Here is a 21,958-nt window from a genome sequence, read left to right on the forward strand (position 1 = left end):
TATCCATAATAGTCCCCGGCCGAAAAGTCCTCCGGAACAGACTAGCCAGTTCGTCTTCGTCGACACCAGTCTCCCTTAGGACGTCGTCGCACTTCCCCGCCACTAATCCTCTACATCTAGCAAAAGCGGAACATCCACCGATCCTATTGCCCGAATGGTAGAGGACAGTGAGCAACTGGTACTTAATTTATCGACCCTGAAGGATGTATGGCAAAGTCGACCTCGGCAGAGTTTGAACGATGCACACTAAGCTTCCTGTAACTGTAGTGGTTTTAAGAGTGATGAGTTTCGAAGGTCATATCATGGCACCTCAAATCTTTTGATGTTGCATACGTTGAGATACTAGAAAGATGCTAGAGATTGTTAAACCCAGGATGGATTAAGTGCATAGTGGATAAAGTACACAGTGGATAAAGTACACGTGCGTGATTCAAAACTCAGCACTTTCTCACAAAGTTAAAATAACCCAAGAAACTTGTAGACGCCAAACGCGTCAGATTTAAATCCCATGGACTATTAAATTTGGGAGCGTTGTTGAAAGGGAGAAAAATCAACATCTTCACAATACCATAGCTTCTCTGAAGGCAACAGTTGTCTAAAGGATGTCCAAAATGAATAACGACCATTTAATGCAGGAGTGTCAATGATTCCGATCCCGCATTAAAGAACTAATCGAAGCTGAAGGCGGATTCATAAAATAACTGAGAACGTGTGCAAAATGTTTTAATGAAAATACATTTGGTTTTAAGTACTTGTTTTATCAAATTACCAAATATGTCCCCAAATACCTCGCGCACACGTGTATGTATGTATGTCATTGTTCAGTTTATTTCAAGATTTCTTATGTATGTATGTATATATGTATGTATGTATGTACGTACGTTGGTACATATATATATATATATATATATACATACATGCATAACACACTCTCTCTCATAAACAAGCTCTCAGATAATATGTCTGAAAGCGATGTGCATGACGCCGTGACCCATTAGCTGAAGCAAATGATCCATTAGCGAAAATTTATATTCTTAAGGATTATTCAGTTTTCACAGAAAGCCCATTGAAGTTCACTGGGTGGGTTAGGGGATTGTCTTAAAGGAACAGTGCTTTGATGGAAATGTATCCTGTACTATACCTTCCTACAGCAGGACAAAAAATGCTTGTTAACCACTCTTCGCAAACTGTCTTAGTTATTAATTTCTTATTTGAATGCCAAACCTTTGAGAGTGGATTTGGTATAAGTTCCAAAATTTAAACAAAAACACAACAAACGAACAAATGGAAGATTTATACACAAGACGTTGCTCATTCTGCGTCAGTTATCGTCCAAATGCTCCTTGCAATTTCACACACACACACACACACTTGTGTGTACTTGTGTTTATCCACCCTCCCACCACTTTACAACCCGTGTTGGTGTGTTTATGTCCACATAACTTAGCGGTCCGGCAATAGTGACCGATAGAATAAGTACCAGTCTTTAAAAAATGTACTGGAGTCGGGTGGATTCATTCGACTAAAAACTCTTCAAGCCGATGCGCTAGCATGGCTGCAGTCTAATGACTGACACAAGTAAAAGGTAAAAGATAGAAGATTTACAAAACTATGGGTGGCGGTCACACTTTTGTAGGTATGTCACATTGTTAACACCGTGGGGAGTCTTGCTAAAACCTGGTAGCCAAATAAAATCATTAGTCTAAATGGTTAATGTTTACTTTAACAACCGGCCACTAAAACAAAACAAAACAAAGTGCGTAATAGGTGTAAAAAATATGTATTAAACGAATATGAAAACAAAAATCTGCGCCAACGAACCGGAGTGGAGTGAGGAGAGAACTTTCGGAAATTTCACAAGGTCCGATTTTTTCCCTCATAATTTTTAGGAAAATGGATATTTTTTATGGATGAAATTTTATATAAATACCTCTCAAACGGCTTAGATTACGATTATAAAGAAATTTGTTCGGAAAACTTTTTCCGAGGGTGTGGGGAGAGGACTTGTAGAAGAAAAAGAAATTCATAAATGTTTTTTTTTTGCTCGAGTGTAATGGAAATTTGAAAAAAATTTTTTTAGATTCGTTTATTTTTCGTTTGAGTAATAGAAAAAGGTTTTTTTAAAAAAGATTCCAGCGGTGGAGATGTGCTAAAAACAACAGCTAAATCGCCCTTAAGTTTTTTTCCATAGTGAAACCATATTCAACGCCGTATTTATGAATTTTTGTTTCTCTCAGCATGATACATGGGATCTTTTTAAAAAACCATTTTCTATTACTCAAGCGAAAAATAAACGAATCTAAAATTTTTTCCAAACTTACTTCCATTACACTCAAGCAAAAAAAAAAAAAATTATGAATTTCTTTCTCTTCGAAAATCCTCTCACCACCCATCGGAAAAAATTTCCCCCACAAATTTCTTTATAATCGTAATCTATCATTAAAAGATATCCATTTTCCTAAGTTATGAGGGAAAAAATCGGATCATGTGAATTTTCCGAAAGTCCTCTCCCGCAACCCCGGTTCGCTGGCGCAAATTTTTGCTTTCGTGGTTGGGTGTTAACCGTTTAAATTAGTGATTTTTTTTATTATTCTGCTCGTCTTTCATCTTGTCGGGATCATTAACCAGTCAAATAAATATAAATAAATACATTAAAAAAAACAAAAAAACCCGATCTCATTGACCAAACCTCCAAAATGTTCAATAAAGTTAGCTATTCTTCAAATTGTGTAATAAAAGGACATATCGAAAAATATAATCCTGGATATACCCCAACTCCATAAGATGCAATGATCATGGATCTACTTGTTTGGAACTGACCTAGCAACGGCAAGGTCCCTTCTTCCCTTCACAGACTCACATTCATCCATTTTAGCTCCAGCCAATCAGAGAGAAGGATTCTGTTATTTCCTGACACTTCACGAAGATGGCGTCACGTCGGGTAAGAACTTTTATGGAATTGTTTTCTTCTCTAAACATCTAAAATTCTGCATCAATTCTCTTTCCTTCTTTCATTTTTCTAATTAAACTGCAGCCAAAAGCCATTGTATCAATCTTTTAAGCCGTCTAGAAGCCAGATTGAAAATCGTATTTTGGTTTCTACCGACCGTACCATTCACTCGCAGAAGTTGCATGCCTCGAACATTCAAACTCCTGCTACCTAACCACCAATATTTTGTTGCCAAAATTTTTGTTTTCTTTATGTCAATCACAATACAGACGTTTGTGACTCTTGTAGAATCACTCGGTTTCGTTAAAAAAAAAAAAAAAAAGCTACTTTCGTTTTTAATTTTATTAATTTAACCAACTGAAGAATTTCTTGGTTAACATTTTAGCTACAGGTACTAAAATTCATGTCAACGATATAATATATAAAGATAAACAAGAATTGACAAGTGGCTATATCTCATGTCATTCATTTGTGATACTGAATAGAAGCTTTTTCTTTTACACCAGCAAATGTTTTTTTTTCTTCTTCTCACTATCCAAATCTTCTTAAAACACTAACCAAAGTATTTTTGATGTTATCTCGACTGCGGAAATTGAAAACTATGTCAGCGTGTAGGTAAAGTTTAAAGTTTCTTAAGTTCGCATGTGGAGAAACTTCACACTTACTTCTTGTGCCACTTCCAGAACTTAACACTAAACACATTTTCAACTGATACAGACCATCATTAATCTTCTAGTATTATTTTCTAATACATTTATGTTGTTATATTTCGAGACGGTCATTTTTTCCTTGTCAAATTAACATACATGTTCGTTTATGTGGCAAAAAAAAAAAGAAAAAGAAAAAAGACCATCCCGAAATATAACGATATCAGTTTCAACGCACGATTTCACACCAGGAAATAAAAATATTCGCAAAACAAATAAATACGTAAATGTGATATATACATATTCTTTACACTTGAGAGAAGTAGGGTAAATAAAACTCTGGCAGAATCGTTAGCTCGCTGAGCAAAATGCTTGGTAGCATTTTATCCGTCTTAATATTCTGAGTTCATATCTCGCCGAGGTGGGCTTTGCCTTTCATCCTATTGGGTTGATAAAATAAGTACCAGTCAAGCACAGGAGTCGATGTAATCGACTAGACCCCTCCCTTGAAATTTCAGGCTTTGTGCCTATTTTAGAAAAGATTATTATTAATATTTCTAATCGTCTGAAGCTGCAAAGTGACTCAACAGCCGATAGTTTCGTGTATGACATCAAACTAGTTTCAGATTTGGTAAGTACCATGCACGAGACTCTCAGCCCTTGGGTCACCTTATAACTTCTGCCGATCAAAATGAATAAGAATTATAAATATATATAGAAGTGACTGTGTGGTAAGAAGCTTGCTTCCCAACAACATGATTCCGGGTTCAGTTTCAGTGCGTGGTATCTTGGGCAAGTGTCTTCTACTATAGCCACGGGCCGACTAAAGACTTGTAAGTGGATTTGGTAGACGGAAATTGTGTATATGGATATGTATGTGTATGTATGTGTCAGAGTTTGTCCACCCACCACCACCATCGCTTGGCAACCGATGTTGGTGTGTTTACATCCCCGCATCTAGCGGTTCGACAAAAGAGATCAATAGAACAAGTACTAGGCTTACAAAGAATAAGTCCTGGGATCGATTTGTCCGACTAAAGGCGGTGCTTTAGCATTGTCGCAGTCAAAATGACTGAAACAAGTAAAAGAATATATATATATATATATATATATATATATATAGAGGGGTGGTGGCATAACTGGAGTCTGGTAGTTAAATTTATTTCCTTATAACTGCGGAAAATGCATGTTTTTTTTTTTTTGAAATTTTTTTGAAGATAAGTTTTCGAGGGTGTAAGATTACGTAATATTGACGTTTAACCCTTTAGCATTTAAACCAGCCATATCCGGCCAAAAGTATTCTGCCTATTCTATGTTCAAACTGGCCAGATCTGGTCTCTCACACCAACCCTACAATATCGTTTTAAAAATTAACAGCTACCTCATCAAAATCTCATAGCTCCGAGATAATGCATGATTAATTCAAAACAATGTGGATAAAAAAGCATTAATTATGGCAGAATAATGTGAACACTAAAGGGTTAAGCATAATACTGACAAAGGAAAAAGTAAAAGAAAAAACGCCTAAGTTACGGAAATTTATGGTAGCAAAGTTGCGGGGAGAAAGAATGATTCGAAACTCTTTCAAAATTTTCATTCTCTTTTTCCTGAATTTTGTCAACATAATCGTGATCTACATCCTCGAAAAATGTACTTCTGCAAAGTTTTTGTTTGTGATATTAACAAAGTATATATATATATATATATATATATATATATATATATATATATGGTACGATAGAATGATTTAGGTTTTTGTTGTCTGTTCCAGAAAAGTAACTATGGAAATTACTTTTGTCACTTAGAAAACTGTAGATTGGGTATACCCAATCACATGCGTTTTGTCATTCAATGAGATAAATTTAATCTCATGGAAAGTAACAACATTCACTGTCGAGATTGCTTCTTTTAAGGTTATCTTTCGAATATGATATCACTAGAAACTATTTCTTCAGCAATTTTTGCAATATTTTCAGCTGAAATTTGAAAAACATGGTCGCACACACACGTACACCCATTGTCTTTCATGTCCACGAGCGAGTTCAAACAATGAAACACTCGAACACATCCTCGCACACACACACACACTCATATATACATACATAAATACACACGTTTTCACGAATCACTTACGTTTATGCATTTTCGTGTAAGTATATGTATAATATAAATAATATATAGATATATCCATACATATATGTACATACCTACATCTATATGTATACATACATGCATATATGGGTACAGGACATAAAAAAAAAAAAAACGTTAAACACAACGAGAAACGAAAACAGAAAACGAACTTTTTTTCGAACAACGAAAAAAACAAACTGAGAAACGAGACGTGCAACATAAAGAGTATATCCCTTCGTCAGTTGTCCCTGTTCCATCTACTCCGCGTTTCGAAGGCATGTGCTTATACGTCTGTGTGTCAACTGGAAACATATATAAATATATATATATATATATATGTATAACAATTAGAAAATGGAGGATAATATGCTGAACCCAACTACTTGCAGACGGTGTATCCCGTTGAATTCATTAATTTAATTCATAGTAAAAGTGACAAAAGAAAGGAAGAAAAGAAAAAGAAAGAAAGAACCAAAGCACAGGTGTCCATGGCAGACTATGTTATTTTGCCAACATGGTTTACATATAGAAGTACAAAGTACATAAGGAAGTACAAAATAAGAAATAATTTTAAAAAATTACGGAAATTGCCGAACAAATAGTTTCTGTTGATACCATCTCCGAAGGGTAGCTCTTATTAGAACAATTAAAATGGCATACACACGTTCGACTTTGTTTTCTCATGTTTTGATGTTGTACATTACTATTATGCTGATATTTCGCACACCTCGAATTTGTTTCCTTCTACGCTTTTTGATGTAGATTACAATTATGTTGAAAAACATATTTTTTAGGATTATTCCACTCTTTCCCTTCTGGAATTTAATTATGTTTTAAAACAAAAATGAAATTTTCCAGAATTATGAAATCTGCGTTTAGGTAATCATCCACCCTGTAGCGTTAATTATAACAAAGACTTGGTGTCAGTTTATACACAGAATTTATTGCTACGTTATCACAAGACGTCATGCAATACAGAGAGAATTAGTCTTATATGAACATCGTGTTTTACAGGTGCTGAAGATTTTCAACAGACAATTGACGATTAGACTGGTTTTTCACATCGCTGCAATTACGTATGGCTGCGTTGATTCGTCATCCATCTCCGGGTTGTGTATGTAGCCATAAAAAAACAGCTATTGGGAGTATTGCGCTGGTTTAAGTATGAAGCCGTAGAAACAGCTATTACTGAGAGGAATTCATCTGGGACTGAATTCCATATCTTTATTTTGGCACTACGGCCACTACACAGAGGGGGGGACACTACAAGGACAGACAAAACAATACAGCACGTGGGGTACAAAGAATGAATGATGAATTACTTACAATGAGGTGATGAAATGGCTTACGAGTCCCCCAAAACTCGCAGTTTCATTTAACAGTTCTGTCATACAGTTTATGATCATTTTTTTTCTTTAACAATTGTAAGTGGCCACAGCTCCTCTGCCGTTACTACACTTGGCAGGGTGTCGTAGCCCCCGTATAATCCACTTATTTGAAACTTGTCCGTGTGTATCTGTTGCAGTCTCTGCATCACATGCTCTTCCACCAATATAGCTTTCTTTTTTTCTTCAAACGTTTCAGGGTCCAGTTTAAGTCTTACTAATCCTTTTATTCTTACAATAGTCTTTTCCAACTCTAAATCCTTGTAAAAAAAAATCACTGTTATGATATTTTTATAATCGACTCTTCCAATTACCTTTCCTTCCATCCTTGCTCTTTTCTGCTGGTCTATCATCTTTTCAAACCAATTCTACCACTTTTCCTTTCTTTTCACTTCTTTTTCGTGCTCTGTATCTTCGGTTCGATTCTCAGCTTCGTCTTTTTCGGTTTCCGTTTCCTTCTCTGTCTTTTTTTTCCCCCCTTTCTTTTTTTGGAGGTTCTTTGGCGGCGATTCTGTCCGCATACGCTTTCTATCTGTTTCTTGAGAAATTTTCTCGCACTCCACCTCCTCTTGTTCGCCTTCCACCATCTCCTCTTCACAGACCTCTATTTCTTCCACTTGTACTTCTCTGCGGGGAAACAACATAAGGAAATCCTCATCTGGGACTGAATTCGACGAAATCCGAATTCACTGTTTTCTCGCGCAAAAAGCCTCTATTTAATGCCTTCGTTGAAAGAAAATTCTAGAACTTGTCATGTGAACAAAAAAGTTCTGATTGGCTGAAATGGGGATCTACACGCATAATAAATTTACACGTGATCGGAAATGGAGTTGAAGTCAACTGTTATAACCCTAATTTAACGAAAGGTGGTGTTTGTGTGGAATATACTCTGCATTATTAATGGTTAGTAATAAGTCAGGGAAGGTATCTTGAGCTTGTAGAAATCGTAGACAAATAGTTTAAGTTTTTCTATTTTCAAGGGACAGGACATTAGATACTGTGATAATCGATACACTACATCTATGAAGAAAAAGACGAGATGGTTTCAACGGGATGCATTAGAATGAATGTGTGTCGGCAACAATAGAAATAAGACGCAAAGAGAATTTGTAGGTGTTAGAAAGTTTGATGCGATATCTCTTGGGAAGTTTACATGTTTTATTATAAAATGTTGAGGTCTAGAAAACAAAAAGCGTTCAACCTTTTTTTATATATATATTGAGAGAAGTTTATGTTATAAATATTTAAATGCATTGCTGATCATCAGATTTCTCAAGGGATTTCAAGGTTGCCCGATACTTTTATTGGGAGAAGTTTATGTTATAAATATTTGAATGTATTGTTTGTTAATCATCAAGAACTTTGAAGTTATACAACAATTGCTAATTTGGATTCGAAGATAAAATTTTCCAATCATTCAGATACATAAAAAAAATTGCCGCGAAGTGGATTGTTTGCCATTGTTGTGGTGGTTGCCTGTTGATGTGAATGTTGGTTGAAGACCATTGTTGTGTGTTGTAGCTGGCTGCATGTATAATAAATGAAGCAACTCAATAACTTTAAATATATTGCTGGACATAATTTACTGCGTTGGCTGTTTAGAAAAGAAAGATGCTGATAATATAATTGCCGACTGGGAGGAGATAACCGCGCTGTTTCTTATAGAATGCTAGCTGTGGTACATCATGTGCGAGTGTCCAAAGTCGTTCCTTGCTCAACGTAATCTGGTCTATACTAATATCCAAGACCGTCTGGCTGAGTTATACGCCAAACGGTTTTTCTAGAGCGAATATTAGATCACGTCCCAGCTTCGCACTGATTGGTCGATTTATGGATCAATCACGTGAAATTGTGGTGGCTCACTCGTGATCTCTAACAGAATATCTTGTGGTTGGGGTTCGAATCCCTACAAAATCAATATACAGTTTCTTAGGAATTTTTGTTTTAGATCATGGTAGCAGAATTTTGATGATTACCTGATTGCTAGCTCTAATATTCTTCTTCTTACAATGCTCGTTCGAGTGTTAGGTTACAAACAAATTTAACTGTGAGGAGAAATCGATAGCAAAATCGAATTGGTAGTTTTTGAATGGCTGTCGCTACCTCATGGGGAAAGAAAAGGGGGCAAGGAATTGGGTAGTTTTTCCTTCATTGTTTCAGTATCCCTGTTTTTCATACAGCAAGAATTACGATTCTGAAAGAGTTATATGTTTAGAAATTAAATGTCTTAGAATTTCAATTTTTTTTTAAACATCAACTTACCCCCGCCCTTTTTCATTCTTTATGAGGTTAGTTATAGCTATTCCGAAACTCGCTCTCGAAATCTTTTTGAAGATTTACAAATTTATGCATCAGAATAGAGATAAGAACGTTTATGAAACAGAATTCGACACGGGGTCCGTTAGTTTTGATTAAAATAGTCACCCGAAAGAACAATTGTTAAAAAAAATTGTTTTGGCATCCTGTTAGTTCATAATTGACACATACCCGTATGTATTTGGTCTTGTGAAATTAGCCTCACGAAGGCCTTTTCAAGAAGACGAAGATAAAAATAAACTAACATGTTTAATTGTTATTCAACAATTCATCAAGATTTACTCATCTCTCCCTCTTAACCCGCTAATGTCAATCGTGTGAAGCTTCCTATAAAAATGTAAACAATCTTGAATAATGTGGTTGCATACACAAGCGCATGTTCACGACATTTAACCCCATTTTGAGCTTTTAAAAGAAATGCGTTTCATAAATAATTTCTTTTTTTTTTGTTGATTATCAATTATAAGAGTATATAAACATTTGCTGTGTTCAAATGTTCGTTGTTGTTGAGCTCTACGTCATTCCTGAAGTAAGCTTACAACCAAAAGCATTCTAGCAGTAACCACTCTAGCTTTAATTTATTCATTGCTCATTTAGGATAATATTGTTTGATGTGTTCTCTTCTGTTAGTCGTTTGAGACATTTAGCATCTTTTACTTGCAATTTCCCCATTTATTATGGCTTTTTTTTTTTTTATCATTTGAATCTAACTGCAGTTAAAGGAAGTTCCTAAACAGGAATTTAAAGACATTATGGAATATCGCAAATGCGAATACTATGACCTAATCTTCGACAATATTTATATCTTGTTTGCTTTCGTTGGCTCTGTTTAAGTTTAACGCTGCAGTTAGGGGTTGTTATTTTAACCGATTTACGAATCTGTAAATCTAGGTAGTATAAATACAGATCAGTGTGAGGGCAAGTCCAAGTCGTTTTTATTAAGGAAGGAAGGAAAACAATCACGCGAAGTTTAGAAGTTACTTGAACATTGTTAAAAATAATTGTTTAACATGTCTACATTTATAAAAGAGCAGAAGGAAAATAAATGATACTGAAAGAAGAGGAAAAATGAAACCGAACAAAAATCGCTCTGTTGTAGAACTCTTGTTTACTGTCACTGCCGTGTTTGTTAAATGACAATGGCAAGTTGACTTCTGCTCAGTAAAAACACGTTTCCTTAATTTTACTTTATTTCACTGAAATAACATTTAGTTTTTTTTTTTTAACGTTAAGATTTTCCTAGGATAAAAACATACTGTAGAGTAAAAGTGGAATTCTGAGTTCAAATCCCACCCCTGTATCTATGATATGTTATTTCATTCTCATGTCAGCAGCACTTGTTGCAGGGTTTAAATTTGAAACTGTTAGCTCAATTATGATAAACGGGCAGCAGCATATCAGGTGACTTGTCCTGGATCGTGGCCAATACTATTTCCTTTGCAATTGTACGCACACTGAAATTTTCCTCGATTTTCCCTCCAGTCATGGTTATAAATAAAGATGCACGTCATAATTGAGGTTTCTTGGTCGCTGCTCGACAAAGGACTAAACAGAATGGTTTGTCTACAATAAACAGAACTTTTCTGCTTCTCACAGCATGAAAATGTAGCTATCCTTTTTAGCTAGCATGCATACATAATTCACTATTGGTAATCAGTGATACAGCCTCCAGCAAGTAACTATTGTAATCAGTGTAATGTTTATGTACAAATAAATGGTTTCCTTCAAAAACTTCAAATGGACTTCTTGAATAATTGGCAGGGCCTAAACCAGCCCTACCAATTAACCTCATCTTGAGCTTTTAAAAGAAATGCGTTTCATAAATAATTTCTTTATCTGCCACTTAAGAGGTCCCAACAAGATGGCAGGTAATCTCCTGCACCTCCACCCTACAAACTATTGCTGAAATGTTCTCATTTGGTTGTTGTTTTTTTATTCTACAGAACCATGCAACGAACCAACAGCTGAGTATGCGGGACAAGGCCCAGAGGAAACATAACAATCATGAACATCGTACAAATTTCCGAGCAGGCTTCATCCCTATCAATGAAGAATACTTGCACAAAACTGGTATAAGGGGTTCCAAGAAGAAAGTTCTCTACTGCGTTGTTGCCTTCCTTCTGTTGGTTGCTATTGCCAACATAGTGGTAAGTTGTCAGAGTTAACCTCTTCATGGGAATACTAAGAATTTGGCTTCTTGGCAGAATATTTAAAAGGCAATTCATAGCCATGTGTAGGTATATCCATGCACATATATATAAAATCAAAATTCCCAAATCTCAAGTGACTTGTGGTGGAAGTTCTGGAAAAACAGAGTTGGAATTTCTTTGAATAATAAATAAATAAATATATATATATATATGGAAATAGGTTGTGGAAGTGTAGGAGCGTGGCCGTTGCCAGTATCGCCTGACTGGCCTTCGTGCGGGTGACACGTAAAAGCACCTACTACACTCTCTGAGTGGTTGGCGTTAGGAAGGGCATCCAGCTGTAGAAACTCTGCCAAATTTAGATTGGAGCCTGGTGTTGCCATCCAGTTTCACCAGTCCTCAGTCAAATCGTCCAACCCATGCTAGCATGGAAAGCGGACGTTAAACGATGATGATGATGATGATGATATATATAGGTAAATGATAGGATTGCTTCAATATTTCAGGGGTAGTCTGAAGTATCTAAGCAACCAGGGGATAGTTAAATCCGAAGGCACTCCTGGGAATTACTTGTGTGGGTACCGTCTTCGTTAGAAGGTATCCAGAGGCAGGTAATTTATTGCTTAAACCGCAGTTTATAAGTATAATTATGTGCAGAATGAAGAAACAAATACAAGAAGAAGCATCTCTCACACCATGAACTCTAACATACTTCTCAACATTCTGAAGAGATCTGCCAGACTATTTGGCACATTGAAACGATCGTAAATGACTCATTATATAATCTCCACATAATTAAATTAATGGCTAACTAGCCCAATCGACTTGCTTCTTGTATTTGTTTCTCCATTCTCCACATAATATATATATATATATATATATATATATACATATCTCACTAACTTTGATTTTTCTAACAAATATTTCATGACAGTTCTTTTAAGCATTCTGCTACAGAAAACAGCTATATTGATACAGCTATACTTGTAACAGCTGTACTTGTAACAGATGTACTTTGTGACAGATGTACTTTATGTGACAATTGTGTCAATCACTATATTGTAGGTGACAGCTGAGTTGACTTCTACGCAGTCATGATGCATGTATAATATGGAAGTCATGATGCATGTATTATATGGAAGCACTGTATTGACCAATTTGCTGTTAATGATAGCTGTATTAACTACTGTACCATATATGATAACTGGCTGACCACTATACTGTAGGTGACAGCTATATTGACCACTATACTCCATGTGTCAGTTCTAATCACTGTACTGTATTGCAGGTAACTGGTTTGCTAATGTCTGTACTAAAACTGACCCCGTTTGGACTGCAGTCACTTGAATTTATCCCTGGAGGGGAATTACTACGGTTTATTGTGAATGGTGTCTTACCAAACATTACCCTGATAGGTGGACAACTGGGTAGCCGAATGTGGAGCGGAATGAATTTCACAGCAGACCAATCTGTGGTAAGTGGACTTTTGGTTTAATTTGTTGTCCTTCAAAACCCAGATATTACTTGGTATTAAATGATTTGATCTTTTCTGTTTGTCATCGGAAACCATATGTCAACCGTATGCAACTGTTCTTGTAACTTCCATATTATGCAGAGTTTCAACACTTTTATCCTCTGTACCCGATATTTTTGTATCCCATTCTTCTATTTTGTATATTCAGACATTTTACTATTTTAATTTGTGTATTTTGATATCCCTTTATTCTTTTGTTCTGGTATTCTGTTTTTCTATTCTGCCAATGTGTTTATTTATGATGCCCTGTTCATATCCTATTCAAGGTGTTATATATTCTGAGCACCAATTATTTCCTGTGGGAACACAGTATCAAGTCTTCACTTGCGTTCCCTACCTAGTGAACATGACCACTTCTTTGATGGCATTTGGTCTTTGTTGTGTTCAGGCTTTAGAACATGTAATTTTTTGTCAAATTCTATACAAGAATTTCTTCTTGTCAAAGACTGACACTTGATTTTGTTACGTTTCTAAGAACTATTTCGTTTTCGCTTTCCAGATCAATATTGGTTCTCCAGAATCTTCAATGTGTAAGTAATTAAACATTTCACACATTTCTGCAGATATAAACATCATTTACTCATCAAATAATATAACATATTAACTTATTTTGTCACATTCATGATTGTGGTATACAATGGCTGTGAGGTAAAAATGCAGGACTATTAATTGTGAGGACATCAGTACAATACTTAGACAATGTATAAAACTCTACCTGACTAAAAAGACAATGTAAAAGTGGCAGTGGCAGCAGGAGCAGCAGTAATAGTAGTAGTAGTAGGAAGAGGAGGAGGGAACGTGCCTTTCTATTGCAGGCACTGGGCAAATCACAGAATTTTATTTATTGCAGCTCAAGCTGGATAACAGGCTCTGCCCTTGGTTAATTATTCAATTGTTAGCAATATGTAGAGGAGAGACCTCTAACTTCAAGTGCAGTATAAATATACAAATTTATAACAGAGACAATGGTAGCACTCTTCATCATCATCATCATCATTCCAACATCCAACTTTTCCTGATTACGTGAGTTGTTCAAAGTTTATTGAGGCAAGGTTTTTATGGCCAGATGCCCATTCTTGTCACTAATCCTCTCTTGTTTCCAAGTAAGGCCAGACATTTTTTGCAGGAATATTGGAAATGGATATCACTGCTTGTATGACAGTAACACTCACTTAAATCTATTATATAATACACCCCCACCACACACATACATGCATATAATACACCCCCACCACACGCATACATACAGAGGTTGGACAAAATAATGGAAACACCTAGAATCATAGCATCATAATTTTGAAATATCTATAAAACCGTCATAAGCTTGTTTATTTTTATGTTTCTTGATTTATTATTAGTGTTGCTTAATATGTTTTGCTAAAATTGCTGTTTCTTTTCAGATATCATCAGAAAAAGGTAATTAAAATTCATTAAAATGACAGATCTATCGAACTTTCAAAGAGGTTAAATTGTTGGTGCTCGTATACAGCCAAAATGTTTGGTGTATCAAGAAGTACTGTTTCGAAAGTAATGACAGCCTTTGAGAAAGAGAGAAAAACCTTCTCGTTGAAACAAAACTCCAGAAGAAAACCAAAACTTTCAGATAGGGACTGTCGGACTCTTACACGAATTGTTAGAAAGGATCACAAAAGTACAGCTCCCAAAATTACTGCAGAGCTTAATGACCACCTTGAGAACCCAGTTTTCACAAAAACTGTTTGCCAGGAGCTGCACAAAGCCAGATTTCACGGGAGGGCTGCAATCAGAAAACCACTACTCTCAAAAAGAAACATTGCAAAGCATTCAGAGTGGAGTAAAAACCTATAGAATTGGTCCTTAGAGCAGTGGAAGAATGTTATTTTCTCAGACGAGTCATCCTTTACCTTATTTCCAAACACTGGCCAAGTATACAGCCAAAAGAAGCATTTGACCCAGACTGCCTTCTTCCAACTGTTAAACATGGAGGAGGATCTGTGATGATCTGGGGGAAGCAGTAGAACATCTGACAAAATGCCCTGTGGCATTTCTACTTCTTTATATTCTGTGTTCAAATCCCATCAAGGTCGACTTTGCCTTTCATCTTTCTAGGTCTATAAAATAAAGTACCAGTCATGTATTGGCCTTGTGTCTATGTTAGGCACAATTGTTGTTGTTGTTATCAATAATAACACTAGTCCCCTCCCCTGAAATTTCAGGCCTTGTGCCTTTAGTAGAAAGGATCATTATTATTATTATTGAGGCAACGAACTGGCAGAATCATTAACACGTCGTGCAAAATGCTTAGAGGCATTTCACTCGTCTTTACATTCAGAGTTCAAATTCTGCTGAGGTCAACTTTGCCTTTCATCCTTTTGGGGTCTATGAATTAAGTAGAGGCATTGGATGTAATTGATTATCCCCCTTCCACCAAAATTGCAGGCCTTGTGCCTATAGTAGAAAGGATTATTATTATTATTATCATTATTATTATTATTCATTGCTTTCTCCTCCTTTTTCTTTTCTTCCTTCAAGTGTCTGTCAATGAGACCCAAAGCTTGTTCACCACTGATGCTTTTGATGTTATTGACGCTGACACTAGTAAACTTGTCTTTTCAACTGATCCAAACAAAGAATGGTCGTTTCCCAAAATGCCACAAAATCTCCAAACCAATGCAATAGAAACTACCAATGTAAGTGTATTTCCTAATGCCGTTGTATTGTTGCTGTTTCCTATTTTTTTCCCCTCTAATTTTTATTTTATTTTACTGTTGTACGTCTATGTTTCTATGACAACATGAATAGGCTTAATTGTTTTGTAATTTTGAAATATTTGCATAATGAAAAAGAAATTAATTCTATGATTAGGCTGTTGGATATCATTAACCTTTTCCTGCTGTTAAACCATCCTATGGTAGAATAATCTGTCAGAACAACAGATTTGTAAGTACAGTTGACTAAAAGCACACAATATAAAGGCTGTAAACAGCAAAATTGCAAAATTTAAACTTATGACCGTGCAGTTAATAGTCCAGCATTTTGTATTTCATATTGTGATTTTAGCCAATGAAGAATGTAATAATACACAAGTATCTTTAAGAAGTTTGTCCAGAGCAAAATAATACAGCTGGTGCCTTTCTATGTTTGGTTATACATGTTATAAACTTCATAATAATAATAATAATAATAATAATAATCCTTTCTACTATGCTAGAAATAGCAGTCAAATCTCTCTCCAATTGCATCCTGTCATCTTAGAAATGAACGTATTTGATAGTATAGTTCTATGTTCCTTGCATACAGGATAAAGGTAAGATGATCATGGATCGTAGTTGGAATATCAAGCAAGAAATATGACACGAGTCCATTTGGTAGGGCTGTTGTTATTGTTTGTCACAAATTTATGCTTTATAATAGCTAACATCATTGAAATTGTCAAATACCATTTTCTCCCTCTTTTTTTTTTTGTTTGTTTATCTCTCTCTCTCTCTTGGTTATATTGGACAGATAAAAAGTCGAACAAAGTGGAACGACATTGTTTTCGAATCTTTCTCCAGAGTTGACGTAAAAGGTGATAAAGGCGTAAGTACAGAAGAAAGCATCAACAAAATCAATGTCCAAGCCAGCAAAGGAATCTCCTTGAATGCCGAGGTAAAGAATTTTCATCTGCAAAAGCAGTTTGTTATTGTTACTTCCAATTTGTCATCTTCAAATAAATGAATGACATAATCTGTATAAATAAACTCGTTAGAACTGCAAATATTCTGTTGGTATGTTTGGTTTAATTCACTTTGAGACAAAGCTTTCCCATACAAGGCTGTTTGAACAAATAACCATAATAATACAAATATCTATATATCTGTGGGTGTGCATGTGTTTACATATATACAGCTCTCTCTCACTCTCTCTCTATATATATATGCATATGTATGCCCTCTCCCCTCTCAAAGGATCTTTGTCTTACAAGTTACTTGGTGACTCTGCCAATGCTGGTACCACTTAAAACCAAGTTTCTTACCACACACCCACATCTGCACCTATGTATCTGTGTGTGTGTGTGTGTGTATCTATGTGTATGTGTGTATGAGTGTATATATGTATGCATGTATATATGTGTATATATATGTGTACATATTACATGTACATCTATATATATATATACATGTATATCTATAAATAGACATCTACACATACATTTATACATATACATCTATATCTATACATCTAGTATTTCTCAAGTTTTAGGGATTCACACAGACACACATTCTCATCTTTATATATATATATATATATGTATGTATATATAAAATCAATTAGAGGTTAAATCAGTCTGTTGTGGTGATTCTAAAATACAACACATGAAAAAGCTAATGGTATATCTTTTTTTCATAGTTCTATTAGAGATGTCAGACCACTTCCACACGGGCTCCATTGGTCACAAGCAGCACATTTGGACTGCTTGATGGAAATTAAAAAGATAATTTATGAACACCCTGTATATACAAACACACACATTAGTCTGTGTACACATATACACAGTTTTGCTAAAAATAAAAGAAAAGCAAAAAGCATGATTGACCATCCAAATTTTGATTTCTTTTTTTTTTTTTCCAGAAAGGTAACTTGAAATTTGATGCTAGCGACGGCAACATAATAATTAACAAGAAAACTCTACGTCCGATCAAAGTTGAGAATCCTGGAGTAAATGCTACGGGTGAGACATTCAAGTTGTGTATCTGTACACCGAGTGGCAAGTTGTTCGCCGTACCAAACACCTTAAATTGTCTATCACCAAAGGATGCATGTAATGATACTTAGCAAGACGTGATTGAAAAAAATCTGAAACAAAGGACAATTACTTTGTTTCTCCACCCTCTAACCATTTGATCACATGACCTCCCCCCATCACCACCACTAATCACTCTTATTTTTTGTTTCCTTTATTTGTTTGAAAGCTTCCTTTCCAAATATTTGTTCAACTAATTTTTTTTGTTTGTTTGATTCACAGAAGCTATTTAAAATTTAAACAATTAATTGATTGTAATTAAGCTATAAACTATGGTGTGGATATAACAGTTGCATAGCAAAGGAGAGAGAAAGCAACTGTATGGTTGGCTTGAAGTTTCATCCCATGGTGAAATAAGGATTCAATACCATGTGGTACTCACTTTCTCTTTCCCCGTTCTCTTTCAATTATACATGTTTCATGTTCATTCACGATGTGTGTGTGCGTCTGTGTATGTGCATATAATTTGATGGGGCATGTTTATCTGGATCAGTGGCTCCCAACCATTTTTTGCCTAAGGGCCCCTTTGATTCCTATTTTATGGGGGTGCCCCACCATAGCCATTCGATGTATATATATAAAAAAATCTGCTGTATTTTTATAATTAAATATTATTAAGGAATTGTATAATAATAATTATTAAAATATTTTGTGTATTGTAGAAATATAACCCGTTTATTTCCCATAAATTTTAACAAAATCTTACATGGATCCCTAACGGTCATATGGTCCCTGGTTGAGAACCACTGATTTGAATGAATGGATGCGCTAGTTGTTCAATCAATTGAATTATTTCCTCATTGAATTGTAGTTCATGTGGTTGAGTACTTCACAGTTGCTTGTTCACCCAACATAATCTTTAGGAAAACTCTCACAGCTTCAGTCCATCTGACATGCTTCTACATAGTTTCCATTTACCAAATTTCGCTTGCACAGCATTGACCAATGTGATGGTGTGGTAGAAGATACTTGCCAAAGTACCATCCAATTGGATCTAACCCAAAATCTGCAGTCTGAAGAGTAAATTAAACGTTTAAAAACCACTTGGCCATGCAAGTTTGTGTGTATAAATACATTTGGCTGTGTAGGTAAGAAGTTCCCTTCTAACTCAAATGGTTTCAGGTTCAGTCTGACAGTATATATAAACTATATAGTCTTCTAATAAAGCCTGTTGTGTGTGTGAATGTATGTGTGTGTATATATATATATATATATATGTATGTATGTGTGTGTTTGTGTATGTAAGTAGGTGCTTCTGTCTCCATACTTAGACATCATGCAAGAGTTTTATACAAGCATTGCTGTCATTTGTTGTCAATGTAGAGTCATTTGTCCTGTCATTTGTTTAGAGTCATTTGTAGAGTCATTTGTCCTGTAGAAACATGGGGACACACTTGGAAATGGATGGGCTTTGATGACAGGAACAGCATTCATCTGTTGAAAATTTGCCTCAAAACAAATTCCGTCCAACCAATGCAAGCATGGAAAAGTGGATGTTTAAACAATATATATATATATATATATATATATATATATATATATAAAACCATACATGCATTGTATAAACAATATGTATGCACCTGGGCATACATGCAAAACTAATTCATAAAAAATTTTGTTTCAATTTTCAAACAGCATGCAAAATTTTGAGGTTTGATAATTTTGGGGAAAGAATTAATAATAATAATCCAAATGTAATGAGAATTGCAATGAACTAATTATGCTGTGTTTCAATTGATAGCAATTGTATGAATCTAATTTTGGTCTCAGACAAAATAAAATCACATAACAGACGTCCAATCTATGGAGAAAAAAATTTGGAATTTAGCTATATTTCAGCATGGTGTATACCATCAGAATCACATTTTATTTCCTGATTTTAAAAGATTATCATGGATCCTCTTTCACATTCACTTGGATGCAGTTCATAAACAGACTGGGAGAATTATCAGGGTTGTGTCACTTATTTGTAAAGGGTCTATCAATCCGTCCTACTTCTAAATCAGAACCACTTTACATATAAGAGAGATTTTCTAAAGAAAGATGAGAGAAATTTTAGGAAATTTAATGATTTCTTTAAATGTATTGTCTTAGTAATGGAATTTTGAATTTTTGTTTTTCATAGACACACTCACACATATTAGAACTAAGAAAAATGCACATGTATGTATACATTTATGTGTGTGTGTGTGTGCAATTTAGAACTAAGAATATAAAGTTGCAGTGTGTGTGTGTGTGTGTGTATATACAGAGTCTGCCAAAAAATGTATTCCAAATTCAGGAAAGGAAAAATCTATAAATATTTGAATTCAGTGTTATTGCAATTTGATAAAAACGTTGAAAGGGGTATCTATATTTATAGAGGTAGTTATACAAGTTCAATATTTATATAGATTTTTTTCCTTTCCTGAAGTGTGTATACATTTTTTGGAGGACTCTGTGTATGTGGTGTATGTGTGTGGATTGACCGTTGACTGAACACTATTCAATTTTTTTTCTCCGTGTTTTTCTCCTTGTCTCTGTATTCTTTCTGTTGAAGAGCGTAGCTCGAAACGTCAAAGACTTTCCGTATTCCCGAGCGTCATACTAATATATACTTTTGTTATTTACACCACCTGTCCTCGTCTGTTGTTATTATTTGTATATTCTCCCATATATATATATATATATATATATATATATATATATATATATATATTTATATTTATATATATATATATTTTAAAAAATAACGTCGACCACTAATGTGGACAATTAATGCGCTAGAAATAGATCACATCTTGTGTCTATTAAGACCTAAATTGTTCTCAACATGAAATATAGCAGCATACCAAAAACGTGAGCGGGCAAGACATTTAAAATCACCTAAAAAAGCATTATGTACATGAGTAAGCGCATAGATGCAAAACAAGGTGGAAAAAAAAGGCAGAATAATAGGCTTTTTCTATCATTAAAGCTGCAAGAACATCACAAAAAACTGCTGCTCAGAGTTTCATATTCCTGTTTGTCAGGTGTGCACACACACACACCACAAGTTTATTTTCTTAGTTTTAAATTACACATATACACATGTATGTATCTGTGTGTCTATTTATGCACACAAACACACCCTGAAATATTTGAGTTTGAAACAAAACTGCTTGTTTGTTACAGCATGTGTGTGTGTGCGTATAAAATATTTACAGTATATATAAACTCTAAAGTTAAACCTTGAGGGCCTGTTAACTATTTATGACCTGTTTGCTCTCTGCAGCCTAAACCTCAGGCTGCTTGTTGTATTTATGGTTTATATATTCACATTCAAATATATTATCAATTAGTGGTATTCTGTCTGCTTAATCGTATACAAATGAATTCAACTGGTAATGCTTATTGCTCACCTGTTATAGACTAGGATGTGATATTAACGACTTACACAAAGCATTTTGGCAGTTAAAGTAAGCACCACTTATTGATAATATATACCTCTATATATATATATACATCTATATATTCAAATCTATTGTCAACAACTTGGCTGTTAATCTTTTCATAATGAGTGTGTGCTAATAACATTATGTTGGTAACCATAAAGTTTTTAATTAAATTTATTAACCAAAAATATCTGTCTTTTCTTCCTTTATCTTTTGTTTCTTCATTCATTTTGCTGTTTGACACATTGCTTTTCATTACCACCCAGGATGAGATTTTTTCTTTTTCTTTTTTTAATATTTTATAATTTTACCAGTTGTATACTGGGGGGGGGGGGATCTAATCGGCTGCCCCCCCCCTCCAAAAATTTCAGGCCTTGTGCATAGTCTGCCTTTCACTCTGAGTGAGAGTCTCTTTGTTACCAGCAGAGGTAGGGGCTCTCTGAACTTTGCCTAGCCTATTCTTATTGTAGCAGCTATGCTCTCAGAGTATCCACCCCTGCTACTGAAAAGTTTTGCTCAAAAGACACTGGTATTTTAATCAACATAGAACTGCAAATTTTTATCATAAATTGTATTTAGTTGTCAGTATCACACTGACGCACATATATAGATATATATATGAAAGTAAATATTAAAACACTTTTTTTGTTTTTATAATACTATCGTTC

The 21,958-nt window shown here is 34.9% G+C and overlaps 1 protein-coding gene across 1 annotated transcript; it reads left to right on the forward strand.

Annotated features, from left to right (window-relative positions):
- The first annotated feature begins 2,783 nt into the window (after positions 1-2,783).
- On the forward strand, positions 2,784-21,478 carry LOC106876402 (beta-sarcoglycan). Its single transcript, XM_014924930.3, has 7 exons — positions 2,784-2,941; positions 11,375-11,578; positions 12,870-13,055; positions 13,615-13,645; positions 15,627-15,784; positions 16,599-16,742; positions 17,706-21,478. Exons 1-7 carry the CDS (start codon positions 2,927-2,929, stop codon positions 17,907-17,909), a joined length of 942 nt encoding a protein of 313 aa, XP_014780416.1. The 5' UTR covers positions 2,784-2,926; the 3' UTR covers positions 17,910-21,478.
- Positions 21,479-21,958: the final 480 nt, after the last annotated feature.

The sequence above is a fragment of the Octopus bimaculoides genome, chromosome 14, assembly GCF_046866305.1.
Source record: "Octopus bimaculoides isolate indiv1 chromosome 14, ASM4686630v1, whole genome shotgun sequence".
NCBI classification, from domain to species: Eukaryota; Metazoa; Mollusca; class Cephalopoda; order Octopoda; family Octopodidae; genus Octopus; species Octopus bimaculoides.